The 16,017-nt window shown below is 34.5% G+C and overlaps 1 protein-coding gene across 1 annotated transcript in view; it reads right to left on the bottom strand.

Annotated features, from left to right (window-relative positions):
* The window catches only part of Epha6 (EPH receptor A6), a 916,320-nt gene that overhangs the window by 19,070 nt on the left and 881,233 nt on the right, over window positions 1-16,017 (bottom strand). Inside the window, 1 exon segment of the mRNA XM_021238833.2 lies at window positions 3,969-4,162. Coding sequence (XP_021094492.1) covers window positions 3,969-4,162 — 194 coding nt within the window.

The following is a 16,017-nucleotide window of genomic DNA, read 5'->3' as shown; positions in this document are numbered from 1 at the left end:
GTTCATTGGGACACTTTGTGGTGTTAAACTACAGGTCCCCTGAAAACCCAGGACTATATGAGAGTATACTTGGAGTTGGGAGCAGCTACTAGGTTGATCTTGAGTGTTGGGGAAGTGGGAGCAATTGTTGTTTAAAAGTGCACAGTCATACATTGCTACAGATGCTGTTCCACACAAAACCTTGGGCTCAAGTTGGGACCTTTCTCCCAGATGCTGTACCATATGACAGCTATAAGTAATTATTTGAAAGGTGATTATAAGACTATTGTAAAAATGAGTGAATATGGGCCACTTTGAATACATTTATGGAAGGTTGGCTGCCTGAACTGAAGTGGTAGTTTTGCAAGTCACTTTTTACACTTTATTGTATTTAAAGTTATATTTGTATAGTATCATGTTTAGTTACATATCAATACTTGATTAGGAGAGAAAGCAAGCATGTTGAGAACTCTGAATATCCCAATGAAAATGTGTTAGGCATGAGAATGTCAATAGAAGAAAGAATGAGAACTGCTGCTCTAAAAAATGAACACTTTCTCTTATCAATATTTTTAAAAATTAAGTATTCTTCTTTTTTAAAGGAAAGATTACAGATATAAGGTTTATGAATTTCCAGTGTAGTAGTATAATATTATTAAACTGTGGATTTCAAAGCCTTCTTCATCCCCTTTTGTCACTTTAATTTCCTTTCCCTCTTACTACTCTGCTAAAATAAAGTATAAAACCTTCTCAGGTGAACTCTTGAGAAAAAAGCAATTAGAGTGGAATAAAATGGGGAGCTCATAGAGGAGAGAGTTATGTTGGCATAGAAGTGTGAGAGAAACCTGGGAATTTAGGGATACTAGAGAAAAGGAGAGTGCGGGAGAGTCTGTATGAGTGGCTGTGGATTATACATTTAGATTCATTTACATGTTTGAGAGACATGTAGGAGGAAAGATTAAAAAATTAAAATTCTATACTATGTCATATTTTCTTAATGCAATATCACTCTGGAACAGATGTCTGGGCTCTGGGAATTTTGCAGATGGGAGGGGTTGTCACATGGAGGGGGGGCTTGACACAGTTTCATAAGTATAAAACAAACCAGGTATTCTTTAGCCAATATTATCCTTTAATCTATTATGTCTCTTATCCCTAAACAGTCTCAGTTTTGAGATCAGGGACGGGGTGGGCAGGTGATATTGAGGGTACAAGAGTGGCAATAGGAACCATTCAGGATGTTCAGAAAATAAGAATGCCAATAAGGTTCAGGCATGACACCCTTAGAAACAAAAATATATTAAGAATAAAAGCAGTAACATATATGTCTTTGTCAGAAACAAGGATAGTATATCAGTCACAAAAACTTCCATTTAGTTTCTTAGAGTTTAGAGTTTAGAATCGAATCAGGCTGCCAACTTTATAAAAAACACCCAGCTCCAGGGCTGCTTATGGTGGGGTTACCACAGAGCTTGCCATACATTAGCTGGGTCTACTGCATCCCCACATACCTCCCTAAATCATTAAGCTCAGGCCCACAGATACCGCCCTTCACCTTGAATTGACCTCTGGATCCTTCCAGCTTTTTGACATTTTCCCATTGTAGATCCTTCATTAATATTTTCCAAATATGATGATAATTCATAATCTTGGAAATACAGACAAGAACTTGTTCAATGTGCTTTTATTTAAAAATAAGACTTTCAGGGGCTGGGGATTTAGCTCAGTGGTTCCACCGCCTGCCTCGCAAGCATAATGACCCAAGTTCGATCCCTGGTACCAAAAAAAATAAAATTAAAAAAAAGATAAAAATAAGACTTTTATCTGCCTGCTTCTACAGATCATAGCACAGTTAGACAGCTTTGTTGAAAGGTACAGGCTACAAGAGGCCTGGATTAAATTGTCGCCTTCCATGATTACAGACTCACTTCCTGGTTGCTTTCTATTAGGACTTTGTCTTCGATATTAAAGCATGCACAAGCCTCTTCAATAAAACACATGAAAACAAAAACCAAGAAACATTTCCCATAACTAGTTTCCTTTCCTGTCACAGATGGGTTTCTGGAAACAAAAAAAAAGTGCTACACATTATTCTCTCTGATTTCATATTCATTCCTCTTTTATTATAATCCATCCTACACAACTTTATTGACAATACTCTTGCAAAAGTTACCCATGAACATCTGAATATCTCGTTGCTAAATTCATTGGACATATTTTACTTTTTATTTTATTGAAGTTGTCAACCTTTGGACATCGTGCTCTTTGAAACTCTTTCCTCTTTTGACTTATGACATGGCATTCTCCATATCCCTTATTACTCATGTGATTCTTCATTTTTAGCCTTCATTGATAATTTTTTTCTCCTGATCATGTCTTAAATCTTGGTGTTCCAGAGGAGTGTATTATTTTCCTCTATTTACTTGCACTTTTTGTCTTTTTCATAGGTTATCTGAATCACACTTAAAACATACACTACAATCTTAGGTGATGATATTCAAATCTACATACACAGCACAGATCTTTTAGCCTGAAATTCAAAATAAATATAACTACCTACTAGATATTTCCACTTAGAGATCACACAGCATTGCTGACTCGGCATGCTCAAAAAGATCTTATTTCTACTCCAAAAATTTCTTCTTATTTCTATTTTACTGATTATACCATCAATCAGCTTATTGAAGAAAGAAATTTGACAAGTATTCTTGATTTTTTACTTCCTTCCTTCCTTGTTTCTTTCCTTTCTTTATATTCAGTGACACACTGGTTTTTCTGACTAATAATTAGTTCATCCTCTTATCTTCTGATTCCAAGTTTATTTCCATTTTAGAAAGTAGGTCCTGATCTTTCCTAGCCTGGCTTGTTGAAAATGTGCAACTGTCTCTGCTTTCAGTTTTATTTCCTGTTTTGCATTCACAGTCTATCTAAATCAATCCTAAAGTGATCTTTCAGAAATGCAAATGTGATCATGTCATTTTCTTGCTTAAATCCCTAAATGGATGTCCATTGCTTTAATGGTGAACTCCAAAGTGCCTTCCTCCACCATCCCCTATTCCTTTACTGCTTCCTATATTGGACTGGTTTAGGGAAGATGGGCTACAGTAATAGTTTAATCTCTAGCTATTTCATGCTTGGCTTCACTTTACTGAGGCTGCCAATTAGTGATTTAGAGGTGAACTCTTATATGTTCTTCCGTGAACTGAGGTCTGTTTCAAATAGTCCTTGAAGAGCCTTGGCCTTATTGTCACTAAAACCCCACACTGGCTTGAACTAGTGACCTAAAGTTGAATGCCTGTATATCCTCTTGACAATCCCCTCAGTTGGGAAAGTGAAATGGAAATGTTTTGGTTATTTCTAAGTTCAATTTGACCTAAAAGTAAAGATATATTTTCAAGTTAATGGCATTTTAAATGTAATATTTTCAGACATAGATGACAATTTTTTAGTTGGACTCGTCTTATAATTGCTTTTTTAGAGAGAAGTGAGTAGATCTTCTCAACTCTTACATATAAAATGGTGTATAAGTGCCTTCAATTTCTTGCCAACCATCCTTTTCTGGCTTTAGGAATGGAAAGTAATAGTGGCTAGGTGTGATCAGAGGGACAGAACACAGAATTAACAACAAAAAAAATTAGAGCAGCTGCATGGACAAACATAAATCCTACTTACAAAGGTAAGGAAGGATCAGTAAAGAAAGATATATAAATATCAAAGACCCATACAGGAAAATAATATAAACAAAGTAATTCAGAAGGATTAGATACAGAGAAAAGAGAAGGGGAAGCTGTTTGCTTGTGAAAAAATACCCACATTTTTCTTTAACATTAATAATTTGTCTATTCAGCTGACAAAGTATACTTTATACAAGGTCAACAACTAGAAAGTTATCAAGGCAAACTCTTCCCCTTCTTCCTGTTATTCTTGTCTGTATCTTGAAAGAAATTATGATTGTCAAGGGGAAAAAAAATCAACATTATGCATCTTACACAAGGATATCCTCTACCAGGGTATGAAGGGCACTGGGATTTCGGATCAGTTTGTCAAGGAAGCTGACAATGTCAGTAAATTTTGGTCTGTGATTTCTCTCCTTCTGCCAGCAGTGGAGCATCAACTGGTGTAGAGATGCTGGGCAGCCCATTGGAGCTGGAAGTCTGTAACCCTCTTCAATAGACAGAATGACCTAAATGCAAACATACACAGATTATTCTTTTACTTTTAGGGACAATAATATATACGTTAAAATATAATTTCTGTATACACAAGCAGTAGAAGCCAAAATATTGGTAAACAAAGAAAACTACTTCTGATGAATACATAAGGTCCAAGCAAGGATAAACACAAAAATTCTGAGGGAAAATTGCCAAGTAGCTCCATGGGACCTGCTGAGTCCTACAAGAGGAAAATATGTTTTAAACATGTGCTACTGATATACATAAGGTAGTTAAGTTTTATCACAAACAGTTTTTGTGTGATAACTGATAGCTAGAATATCTTAAAACCCAATAACATCAGAAAGTCAGCATTAGATTGCTGTGTTTAGTGCAAGCACTATGTGACAAATATTTTAGGTGAAAATTAAGTAAAATACTGCTAAAACATAATTTTATGAATCATAGGTTATGCTTTTTATTATAATATCGATGTATATTCTTTTCCAACTTTCATTCCTTCTTGTTTATCCTACATTTAATACCTTTTCACTCACTACTAGCTTTCTCATGGTCTGACACTGACCTGACTATGAAGTCATCTTCCCACAACTTCTGAGGTCATTTAATCTTTGAAGTGCTACCAATGGCTAGTTAAAGCTACAAAACAACAGGGACATTCAGTCTGAGTCTGCAACAGAACTTTTGGTGACTTTCAGAAGTTCTCTCTGTATGACATGACAATAACTAGTCTTACGTTGCCACTGAGTACTTGAAAAGTAGCTAAAAGGACTGAGGGACTGAATTTGTAATTTCATTTTAATATTAAAATTTAAATTTAAATAGTTACATTGGCTGTTGTACAAGACAGCACAACTGTAGGGAGAAGAACCTGCAAAAGCAAGAAAAATTAAGTCACAAATATTTTTTGAGAACAAATATTTTTCTTGGTACTTAGGAAATCACATATGAGATCAGGCAGGCAAATATCTGTTTAATGTAGGACTTCTCTATGCCCTGGGAATACAGTATAATTGATCATGAACTCATGTAATTTTATTTTTATTGAAACATTCAAAAAGTATTCATGTGACTCTTAATTGTTATATCCTCTGGGAAAGAAAGGAAAGGACTTATTCTCCCTATTTTTGAGGTGGGAAAGCTGAGGATCAAGTTAATATTTACATACAGGCTCAATTTAACCTCACCTCACCCACTCCAACAACCAAGATATAAGGAATACAAATGTTAAAACACATAAGAATTCCTCTTCAGCATCATCTAAATATTTTCTGTAACTTTTTTACAAACACCGACATCTTATTTTAATTTCTTTTTTTTATTGACATGACTAAAATACCCTGAATTTATGTTATAGGCAATTTCTAAAAAAGAAGCAGTAATATATCTTAGAAACATTTTAACTGCTAAAATTTAACTTGTTTTTCAGTATTAGGGATTTTCTCATAATCCCATCAGTGTCTTTGTGAACAGAATACTTCAACTGGAAAGACATTGATATTTTCCTTGTCTATTTTCTGACTATTTTTGCTACCAACTAGGCTTGATTTTTAAGACATTTTGTTCCATATTTTAGTAAAATTGGAGTGTGTAAAAATGCTTGTAATATACCAAAACTTCTGTAAGTAGCTTAGAAATGTAATTAAGAAAAAATAACACAGAATTACATTAGACAAAACCATTGAAGTTCCACCCCAGTTGAGCTTGATAGTCAACACTGAGTTAATCCCTGGCCCCTCTGTTGTTTTTGTACCCCAACAAAATTTATATATTGATTACTATATTATGTTTTGTCATAGCATATGTTAATTGAACTTTAATATTTTTATTTGGATCTTAAATTTAATATTCTGGATAAATTTAAAATATACTACATAGTTTGTAAAATATAATATTCAACTTAATCATTTCTGAATGCTTCTCCATCTTATGTAAATTTCTATTGCATCTACTATTTTGTATTGCAATTTCTTCGTTTGCCTATCCTCCAAGGTTATGCATTCTGGAAAGAAGAAATATGCCTCTGTATTCTCCATTTCCATAATTTACTACAGTGCCCCATACATTAATATATGCTATTGACTAAAAAAAAGCTATTAGAAAGTTTTTGATTTGTTTTGATAGTGGAACAGACTTTTTAAAAAAAAACTTGGAGTATAAAGCTACTCCAAATGGACTCAAAGCACAAGCATGACTGTATTTGAAGTCCCCTCTGGAAGAAATATTAATTTAAAACAGGTGCATCACCACCTGCTGCACAAGTGCAAGGACCCTAATTTGATCCCCAGTACCAAAAAAAAAAAAAAGAAAAGAAAAAGGTGCATCAAGCAGCACTCTCCAAAAACATTCTGCAGATCTTGCCTGAATAACCAAGTTGAGACTGAGGGCTTGCTCTTCCTTAAGGAAGAGGAACTTGATTTAACCCAAATTTTCACTGGCATCTTCTTCTCCCTCTCCAGAGGAATTATTATTTTATACTGGCCCCACTAATGGGGGGTAGACTTTCCCAGACAACTTCTATAAATAGTTAATATTCATTTGGAAAGATAATCAACAGAGGGATAGCTAGGTCGAATGGGACCTCTAATTCCAGTTTTTTGAGGTATCTCCAGACTGCTTGGCATTATTTCCTCTTGACAAAGTTGCTCTCATGCTTTTTCTTTATAGGGAAGGAGTTACAAGAGGGTAGACTCCTTTGCTTAGAACATTTACCCTCTAAATGTCCAGTGGAGTCTGGTCCCCAGGACACCCGTCTTTGGGACAAGGGGAAGATCAGAGGACCCATGACTTTTCTTCTTTTTGACCTCTGCTTTTGAATTTCTTCAGTTCTTTAACTCATGTTCTCGTCAAATTTGACCTGAGCCCCGGATCAAGACATGTGTCAAGAACAAATGAAACCATCTAATAGGACAATAGTAATAAAACATTGTATGTCAATAGCAATAAAACAATACAACAGTGGCAATGACAAAAACAATTAATCATTGAGAGCTCTTGAGTAATTCCAAAGTATTAGTCCTAAATAATGTATATGTATTGGTTCTTACAACACTTAAATAAAAGTATAAGGTAGGTACAATAATTATTCTAATTTTATACACGAGAGGTTTAAATTGCTTAAGATCATGTACCTAAAAACTCTATCTTCAAAGATAACTATATAAGAAACTAAAATATAATTTCTACAACTGTCTAAAAATATACCTTTCTAGTGGATTTTTAACTTATTCAACAAGAGAGATAGACATTAATCACTTAAAACATACTACTGGTCATTCTACAATATAAGAATAACATAATGAGTAAGACATATCTTTGTCTTAGGAAATACATAATCTACTGAAGGAGATCAAAGATTATGACTATGGGGTGCTATGTGAGCAAACAACAGTACTACTTTTCTAGTCTCAGGAAGGCTTCTCAGAGTAGAGGAGCTGAGTCTTAAAGGGCATGTGGAAGCTAGGAGGGTGAAAGGGGTGGGGCGAAGAGAGGAGACGGGACCTGGAAGAAAGGAAATTTGTGTGGCTAGAATACAGTCTTCAAAGAGACTGGAAGGTTAAGTTAAAATATATCATCTCTTGAGATGATGTATGATTTTGCATGCTATAAACTTGGACTTTCTGCAAAAACAAAATGGATTTTAGCAAGTGAATGATATAAGTGAATGATAATAAATTTGCCATTTAGAAGAACTCACTCAGGCCACTGCACTAGATAGTCAGAAGGAGGTTTTCAGTGATCTAGACCAGAGGTCAGGATGGACTTCATGGAGGCAATGGTAGTCCTGGACAAGAAGTGGACTGATTTTCAGGAATACATGATGGGGGTGAGATGAGAGGTTGCAATGAAGGCAAGAAAGAGTAATAAATCTAGGCTTTTGGATTGGTAAAGATAGAAGATACATGAAGAAAAGTAATTTGGGGGGCCAAGCTGATGATGAATTCAATTTTTAACAAGCTTTGGGGTTCAAGTGAAATATATAATTTTGAAAGTTTATTATATGCTAAGTTGTGAGGTCTTAACACAGCTTACCTAATTTAGGTTTTGGAATACTTGTTACTTAGGTCTTAACATACTTTTATTATATAAGTATTGTTACATATATTTTATAGGTAAGGAAACTGAAGCTCAAACTGATGAACATATTGAATCAGTATCACATGGCAAATAATTTTCTCTAGGGTAGAATTCTCATTGCAGATGCCTCTGAATCACAGCAGTGGTACAGAAGATATCTCCTGAGTCTTGAACCACATCCCCAACTTATCCCCCCCAAATTAGATATCAAATCCTCTTTTCTGTGCTCTCACGCACTCCATGCTTTCACTGTCATTATTTGCTTATGATTTCCATATATTATAGCTATAGCTCAGCTTTCTATCCAGATTTGTATATTTGTCACTATAGGACATATCACTTCATAAAGGGAGCATGAATTTATTTTGTCCAAGACTAAGCCTGATCTTTCTTTGGAATTTCTGTCATTTGCAAAAGTCACCATCATTGTTCAATCAAGGCAGTGGTCAAGGAGACATTTGGGCTTTTTCCTTTTGCTCAAAATTAAGTTAATTTTTCTCAGTTTTTTATTGGTACATGTTTGCATTACATAATGACTTCATTCCTTGTGGGGAGGTGCTACATGTACATAACACATTTCAATTCATTTTTAAATCCATTTTCCCTCCCTTCATCATCTTCCCTCCATCTCTTGATTCCCTTTCCATTCGAAAAAGAACTATTTCTCTACTTTCTATTACCTATCTTTTATTTTACTCTTTATTTATATTTTAAGTTTCTCAAATAAGAGAAGCCATGTAATATTTAAGCTTGTGTGTCTGATTTATTTCACTTAACATTATGTCTTAAGGTGCATCTATTTTCCTACAAATGACTCAAGTTTATCCTTCTATATAGCAGAGTATTACTCCATTGTTTATAAATATGACATTTTCTTTATCCATTTATTTATTGATGGACATATAGGCTACTTTCAAGTGTTAGCTATTTTAACTGAGCTGCTATGTACATGGGTATGCATGTATTGCTATACTATGATGTCTTTAATTCTTTCAGGAAGATACCTAGAAGGGGAATAGCTGCGTCAAGTGGAATTTCTAGTTTTAGGTTTTTGAGGAATTTCCATGCTGAATTCTATACGGTTTGACTAGTTTACATTCCCACCAACAAGGTAGAAGGGTTTCATTTTAACAACAGCCTCACCAGCAAATGGCAAAAATCAACGTTAATTTTTTTTTGGTACCGGGGATTGAACATGGGACCTCGTGCTTGGGAGGCAGGCAGAGGAACCACTGAGCTAAATTCCTGGCCCTAAGTTAATTTTTGAGTCATAAGTTAAGTCATTCTGATTCTACTGCTGACATATATTTTAGATCTGTTTTATTTTTTAAAATCCTCTTTCCAAATGACTCATTTCTCATTTTGATCTCTGAAACAGACTCCTTATGGTCCTCCTTGCCTTTTCTTTTTCTCTTTTGATTGGTCTCCAAAATGCAGTGAAAGCAATCCTACCCAAATGGGACTGTGATTATGTTCCTCCTACATGTGAAATTATGCAGGGGTTCATCAAAATTCTGGGTCTCTCCCTTCATCCGTGGCTGTGACCTGTCCTGTTTAACCCTTTGATCTGGGATTACAAAAACACTTTTAATCTCTCAGCTGAGTAAGCTGAGCTTCTTGAAATTCTCTTTTCCATAAGTTCCCAGCATCATGGAGCATGGTGACTTTCAAGGCAAACAATGGAGCTCCCGTTGCCAGGTGCATGACTTCTGAAAGCTTTATTTTTGGAGTAGCTTGAGAAACCTATATTAACATCTTCATCTTCATAAACATTTTTTTTTTAGTGAAAAGTTTTGCTTTGCATGTACTTTCTGATTCCTTAATTAAGGACTGACAGGGAGCAGCATATGTGGTGCTTTGTCTAAAAGACTAATTGAGGTTTGTTGTTTTAGGAGATGAAGGGGTGATAATTAACTAGGGAGAATTTTCTAACAATTTGGTTTTATGATATTCATAGGCTGTCATCCTTTGGGAGAAGAGTTATATAAGGTTATACCCTTATTTAAAAATGTAAGAAAAATTAAAATAAAGTGAAAAAGTATAAAAGTGACTGCAATGATAATTTCCATGCAGAGGCAGAAGGAATTAGATTCTGTCAAAAGTTATTATCTAAAACCTGCATGTTTGTTCTAAATATATACTGGTTCCCTGTCAATGACACTGCGACTTTAACAGCCTAGAATCAACATAAGGTTCAGGTGGGGCATGTAGCAGACTGCTCTGCTCTTGCTGAATTTGATGAATTTTCCAATTGTGTTAACAGTTTCTGAACCAAAGCAGGTTTTGTGCATCTTTTGTTAAAGAACCCAAACAAAGATTACACAGTCTATATGAAGATTCCTAAACTACACCAATGAACAAGAACCACTTCAGCTGTGTAGAGTATCCCATTTTTGTTATAAGACAGGTGAATGTCTCCAAAAGAGAAGCATATTGAATTTAGTTATTCATACTGTCTTTTCAAAGAAATGGTCTCAAAAATTTAGCAAGAAGCCAGGCTTAGTAGTGTATGCTTGTAATTCCAGAACTTGAGAGGCTGAGGCAGGAGGATCACTGTGAGTTGGAGGTCAGTCTCTGCTACAAAGTAAGTTCAAGGCCAGCTTGAATTACATTGTGAGACTTTGCCTTAAAAAAGAAAAGAAAACAAAACACACAAAAATTTAGCAAGGGTTGAAATGTCACTAGTAAGTGGAAGTGAAATACTTTATGTACATCTTTCCTCTAAATAATCATCATGATTATTTCAGAAAAAAGGGAGATGGCAGCTTATTTTTTGTGATAATGATTGCTCATAAAGATTAGGATACTTAGATTCATAGCACAGTGATACTAAAAAAGTCTTTCCTGCTGTACAGTATAATGGTTGTGTCTACTGGGAGAAGAAGAAAAGAGGGAGGGAGAGAGCGAGAGTGAGAGAAAAGGAGAAAAAAATAAGTGGTTATAAATAATACTTATTAAAAGCTTATACTTCTCTTTCACATTTTTCTTTTTTTTTGTACTGGGGATCGAACTCGGGATCTTGTGCTTGCGAGGCTCTTTCACTATTTTTCAACATACAGAATGTAAAATTCAGTTAAATACAAACAAGAATCAAATCAAACTCAGTGTACTAATGAAAAATATTAATAAACTAATGAAAGAATAAGATACAGAAAGAAAACAACATTTCAAAGATTGATCTATAATTTAGTTGTCCTAAGATTTCACTTTTAAGATAAAACTTCCCTAAAATGTCACACTTAAGAAAATTTTCATCACCACCCTTGAAAGTCACAATAGAATGTCATGGACTTATTCAAATGGAAAGTGTCCCTTAGTAGGTCACTATCCTTCCAGTTGTTTAATGAATGGACAACGTGGGGAACAATATGATGTATAGAACTCTCATGGCTTAAAAGGTTGTTGGTGACATGATTTATCATTTGGAAAATCTTTATCCGTAAGAGTTGAAAATCATACTTGGGTCTGAGATAACTAACACCTGTTGTGTAACTTTGTAAAAAAGTAATACGAAGGAGCTGCCTGACCTGCACTGAAGTCCTAAATTGTCACTAACAGCTAGCTCTCTGTTTTGAGCGAGTCTGTCTCCTCAGTAATAAAGAAAAAAGGACTGGACACTGCCTGTAATCATAACTTTCACCATAGAAAGCTATGTTTCTAGTCATTGAAAGTGTAGATTTCATCTCCAAGAGATTTGGTATTCCCTCTAGAACTGAGGTTTCTGTAAATTGAATATAGGATTCAGCTTCATCCCTGAAAGGTTTGAATGCCACAGAGCTTTTAGTGCACACATGGATCTGTGTAGGGAGACAAAAATCCATAGAGGCCCAGAGTATATTCTTGTACACTCAAACTAGGAAAAATTTGGGCACCATAAGAATTTCTTACTTTTCCAGTTCCATTACAACAAATTATGTTTTTTGGAAAAACAAAGACACATTCCAAATTAACTTTTTGAAACTATTTTTCTTTAAGCAGCTAATATTCTTAAAACTCAAGGCCATTTTCTTAAGCACTCTCCAGGGGGAAAAATAAAAATTTCTTCATTGGTGCATCATTTTGATTTTAGAAAGATATTAGGCAACTCCAAATAATACATTTCTCAGGTCCGCTAAAAATACCTAAAAGCTATAAAAAAAAGTTTCTCTGTGCAAATAAAAAAAGGATTTTAAAATGTCCTCATTGTAAATGTTCCAAAGAGAATGAAAATAAAAATCATAACAGCTAAAGACAGTAAATAAATTTCTTCTAAATAGAAATTGAAGGTACAGTTAATTTTTTAATGAAAATGTTGCTAATATGTATACATTATCTAGTTTTGTGGTCATTTAGTTGAAAACAATTTTCCTTTAAAACTTTTCCTATGGAAACTATAGTAGTTTCATTTTAGTTACTGTTTTTTTTTTTACTTAGAACCTTACTATTTAAATTATTAATGATGGTGATTGATTGCATCTTTTAATATTCTCTATTACTCCAGCCCATGTAGCAGACATACATGGTGTTAGTATAATTAGTACTTACTTAATTAAAATCCTGCAATTGCCTATGCACTGATAGTAAGAATTACTGAAAAATTGAGAAGGAATAGGCCATTTTGAAAACTGCTTCAGTAGAATACATATTCAAGTAAAGACAATAGTCTCTCTGTAATAGTAGAGGTTGAAATAATGGGAATGGATTTTTAGCAATTTACTGTATCTTATATAGATCATTACACAAGGACCATTACATAATAATGTTGAGTTTGGAAAATCTAATCAGAAGCAAAAATGGGAGATGAGTGGACTCTCTAAGTCATAAAATCATACTGCATTTCTAGGTAAGTGGATTCTACGCATCCACCATTCTTGGCTGAAGTACTGAGCCATAATTGAGAAAGGTTATAGAACTATAAGAACAAATAAGAAAAAACCAAAAAGGTTATTTTCTTCCTTCTTAAATTTTGAAACAAAGAATCAATTCAGATAAGGTCAAAAGGTTGATTCTAACCACATGACTTCTAAAAACATAGCCTTATAGGGCCGGGGGTTTAGCTCAGTAGTTCCGGCGCCTGCCTCACAAGCGCAAGGTTCCAAGTTCAATCCCCGGTACCAAAAAAAAAAAAAAAAAAAAAATATATATATATATAGCCTTAAAGGTTTTATTCCCCACACCCCTCAGGTAAGCTTCAAAAGCAACCTAAAACAAAACTCACTATTATGTAGAAGATTTTAAAAAGGAGAGAGAGAGAGCGCAAACAAAAACACTGAAGTAGCATTATGTTTCCCAGTAAGCCTCAAATGAGATGCTCCCTGATAATGTTTTTTGGGAAAGTGAACTAGCTTAGTAGCATATGCCTAAGGATACCATACCTAGGAGGCATTTGGCTTTCAAATTGTTTCAAGGTGAAATTTTTTTTTGTCAAAGCACAAAACAAAACAAAACCCAAGACTCTAGTCTTGCATTCAGATCATTAGCTTGAGCTAAGTCACCTCTCATTGAAGTGGTGTTACTTTTTTCCCTATGCATTGGCTCTGTGGGGATCTGTTATTTAATGTTGCCTGCTGTTCATGTTTTGCTTCCATTTTCTTCTTTTAAGCACGTTCTACAGTGTAAGTGTTGGAAGGAAGAACACGGTGCCCTTGGTATCATCTCCAGAGCTTGTACAGCTCGAGCACTATAATATACTCCCATTATGTAGCAAATAACAAGTACTTTAAACTTAGATGAAAATATCATAAAGCATTACCTTGAAACAATTTATTTTAAAAAGGGAAAAACCCCTTCATACGCTAGTAAACAGCAAGAGGTGTGCACATTCAACATGCTTGTGAAATGTGTTTGGTAATGGGGTAAATATGTCAATCATTAAAATTTGATTAAATGTTTTAGAAATATAAAAACAATAAGGTACACTGTATAAATTTTTAACATCAGGATGCAAAATACTGCAGAAAGGATTTATATTTCCAAACAGCATGAGTCAACTCAAATTCTTTTGCTAATAGGAAACAATGGAAACACTTCTCTTGTGATGGAATAGCATACATAATTAAAGATGTTTCTATCTCATTAGGTAGAACTTTTGTGGTATGGAGACTCCTTTGAAAATTGGACTTGTACAGTATAGCTTAGTAGGCAAAAGCATACACTTTCAAAGTAAGCATGGACTTGAACTTCACCAACACCTTGAGTAGGTTGTTAATATTTTCTAAGCCTCAGTTCTCTTATCTGGAAATGAGAGTCATAACAGTATTTACCCCAGACAAATATTTTTAATATTAAATGAGCTAATCATCTAAAATACTTGGTTTATTGAACCTCCCCCAAATTGAAACTATTATTACCATTGATTAATTAAACTCTATGTACCAAATATATATATATTATTATACATTATTATTATATATTATATATATTATATTATATATAATATATATATAATCCCAGTAAAGACAGTATCCAGAAAGCCTAAACTACTTGCCTTAGATTCTATGGCCAGTGAATTGTGGAACTGGAATTTGAGCCCAGATGTTTCTAGCTATATACCAATAGCTCATAACTGTGGTTGATTCTGTCCCTCTTCTCTGACAGAGCAATGTGTAGGAACATTTCTGTTTGTCACAACTGAGAAAGTGAGTGCTACTGAAACCTAGTGCACTCAGGCTGGGGATAGTGCTAAATGTCCTACAATGCACAGGGCACCCCCTCACTCCCCCAGTAAAGAATTACCTATCCCAAAATGTTAATGCTTCTGAGGTTGAGAGACCCTGCAGTCCTACTGCTCTCATAGTATACCCTATACTATACTATACATATATAGGGTATATACATATATATACCCTATACTATACTATACATAGTATACCCTATACTGCATCATTGTAATACAGCACTGCACCATGTTAATATTTTGGTGCTGATGCTATTTGATATTGCAATATAGTCACTCCTGAAAATGACATACCGAAAGAAAAAAGAAAAAAGAAAAAAAGATACATTTTCTGATGTTCTTTTGGGGAATTTCTCTCATTTGAAATGGTCATAGGGAAATTGTTAATCATAATATTTCAGCTACCTGGGCATTCATAGACTAGCATATGGACCTAGCTGAGGTAGTTATAATATTCATTACCTTGACATGGTTTTGGTTCAGGGATGAACAAGCCCCTTACAGAACCAGCTAGAGTCATTTGTGGAACTGATAGATGAATTTTTACAAAGAAGTTTCATTATGCTAGGGTATCAAGGCTGGAATACTGAACTCTGGAGTATAAACAAGGCAGGAAAGAATTTAGCACTAGGAGAGAACGAGGTCAAGATACCCAAGGAAGCCCTAAAAATACCACACAGTCCCTCTGGATCCAGCATACTAAACTACCTTCCTGGTTTTCAAGATGAAAAAATTCTTATCTTTGCTTAAGTTAGTTTTGGTTGAGGCCTCGCCATTTATAATCAAAAGAACCCTGAACTCGTGCAAGCTTCCTTGGCATATATTTTTTCAGCAATTATATTAAAAAAAAAACTATGATGTGTTCACACAATGTCTTTTCTACTAAGAAAAAAAGAAGAGAAAAGCACAGAATCTACCCTTGACAAATATCAAGCATGGGTAAGTCTTATAAATACTACTTCATCTTATTTGAAAATGGGTGCACTAAGGACTGAGTTTACTTTTTTCTTTTTTACTATATGTATTTATGGGGTATGGTATGAAAATTCTATACATGCATACAATGCATAATAATTAAATGGTAATTATCATTTCTATCTCCATAAATATTTATTTTCTTTGAGCTCTCACAAC

This window comes from Heterocephalus glaber, unplaced genomic scaffold, assembly GCF_053883595.1.
Source record: "Heterocephalus glaber isolate CG9 unplaced genomic scaffold, H.glaber_assembly_v1.0 deba00000122, whole genome shotgun sequence".
NCBI lineage: Eukaryota > Metazoa > Chordata > Mammalia > Rodentia > Bathyergidae > Heterocephalus > Heterocephalus glaber.
The sequence above is the reverse complement of the archived record's forward strand: the minus strand, read 5'-3'. Positions and strand labels throughout refer to the sequence as shown.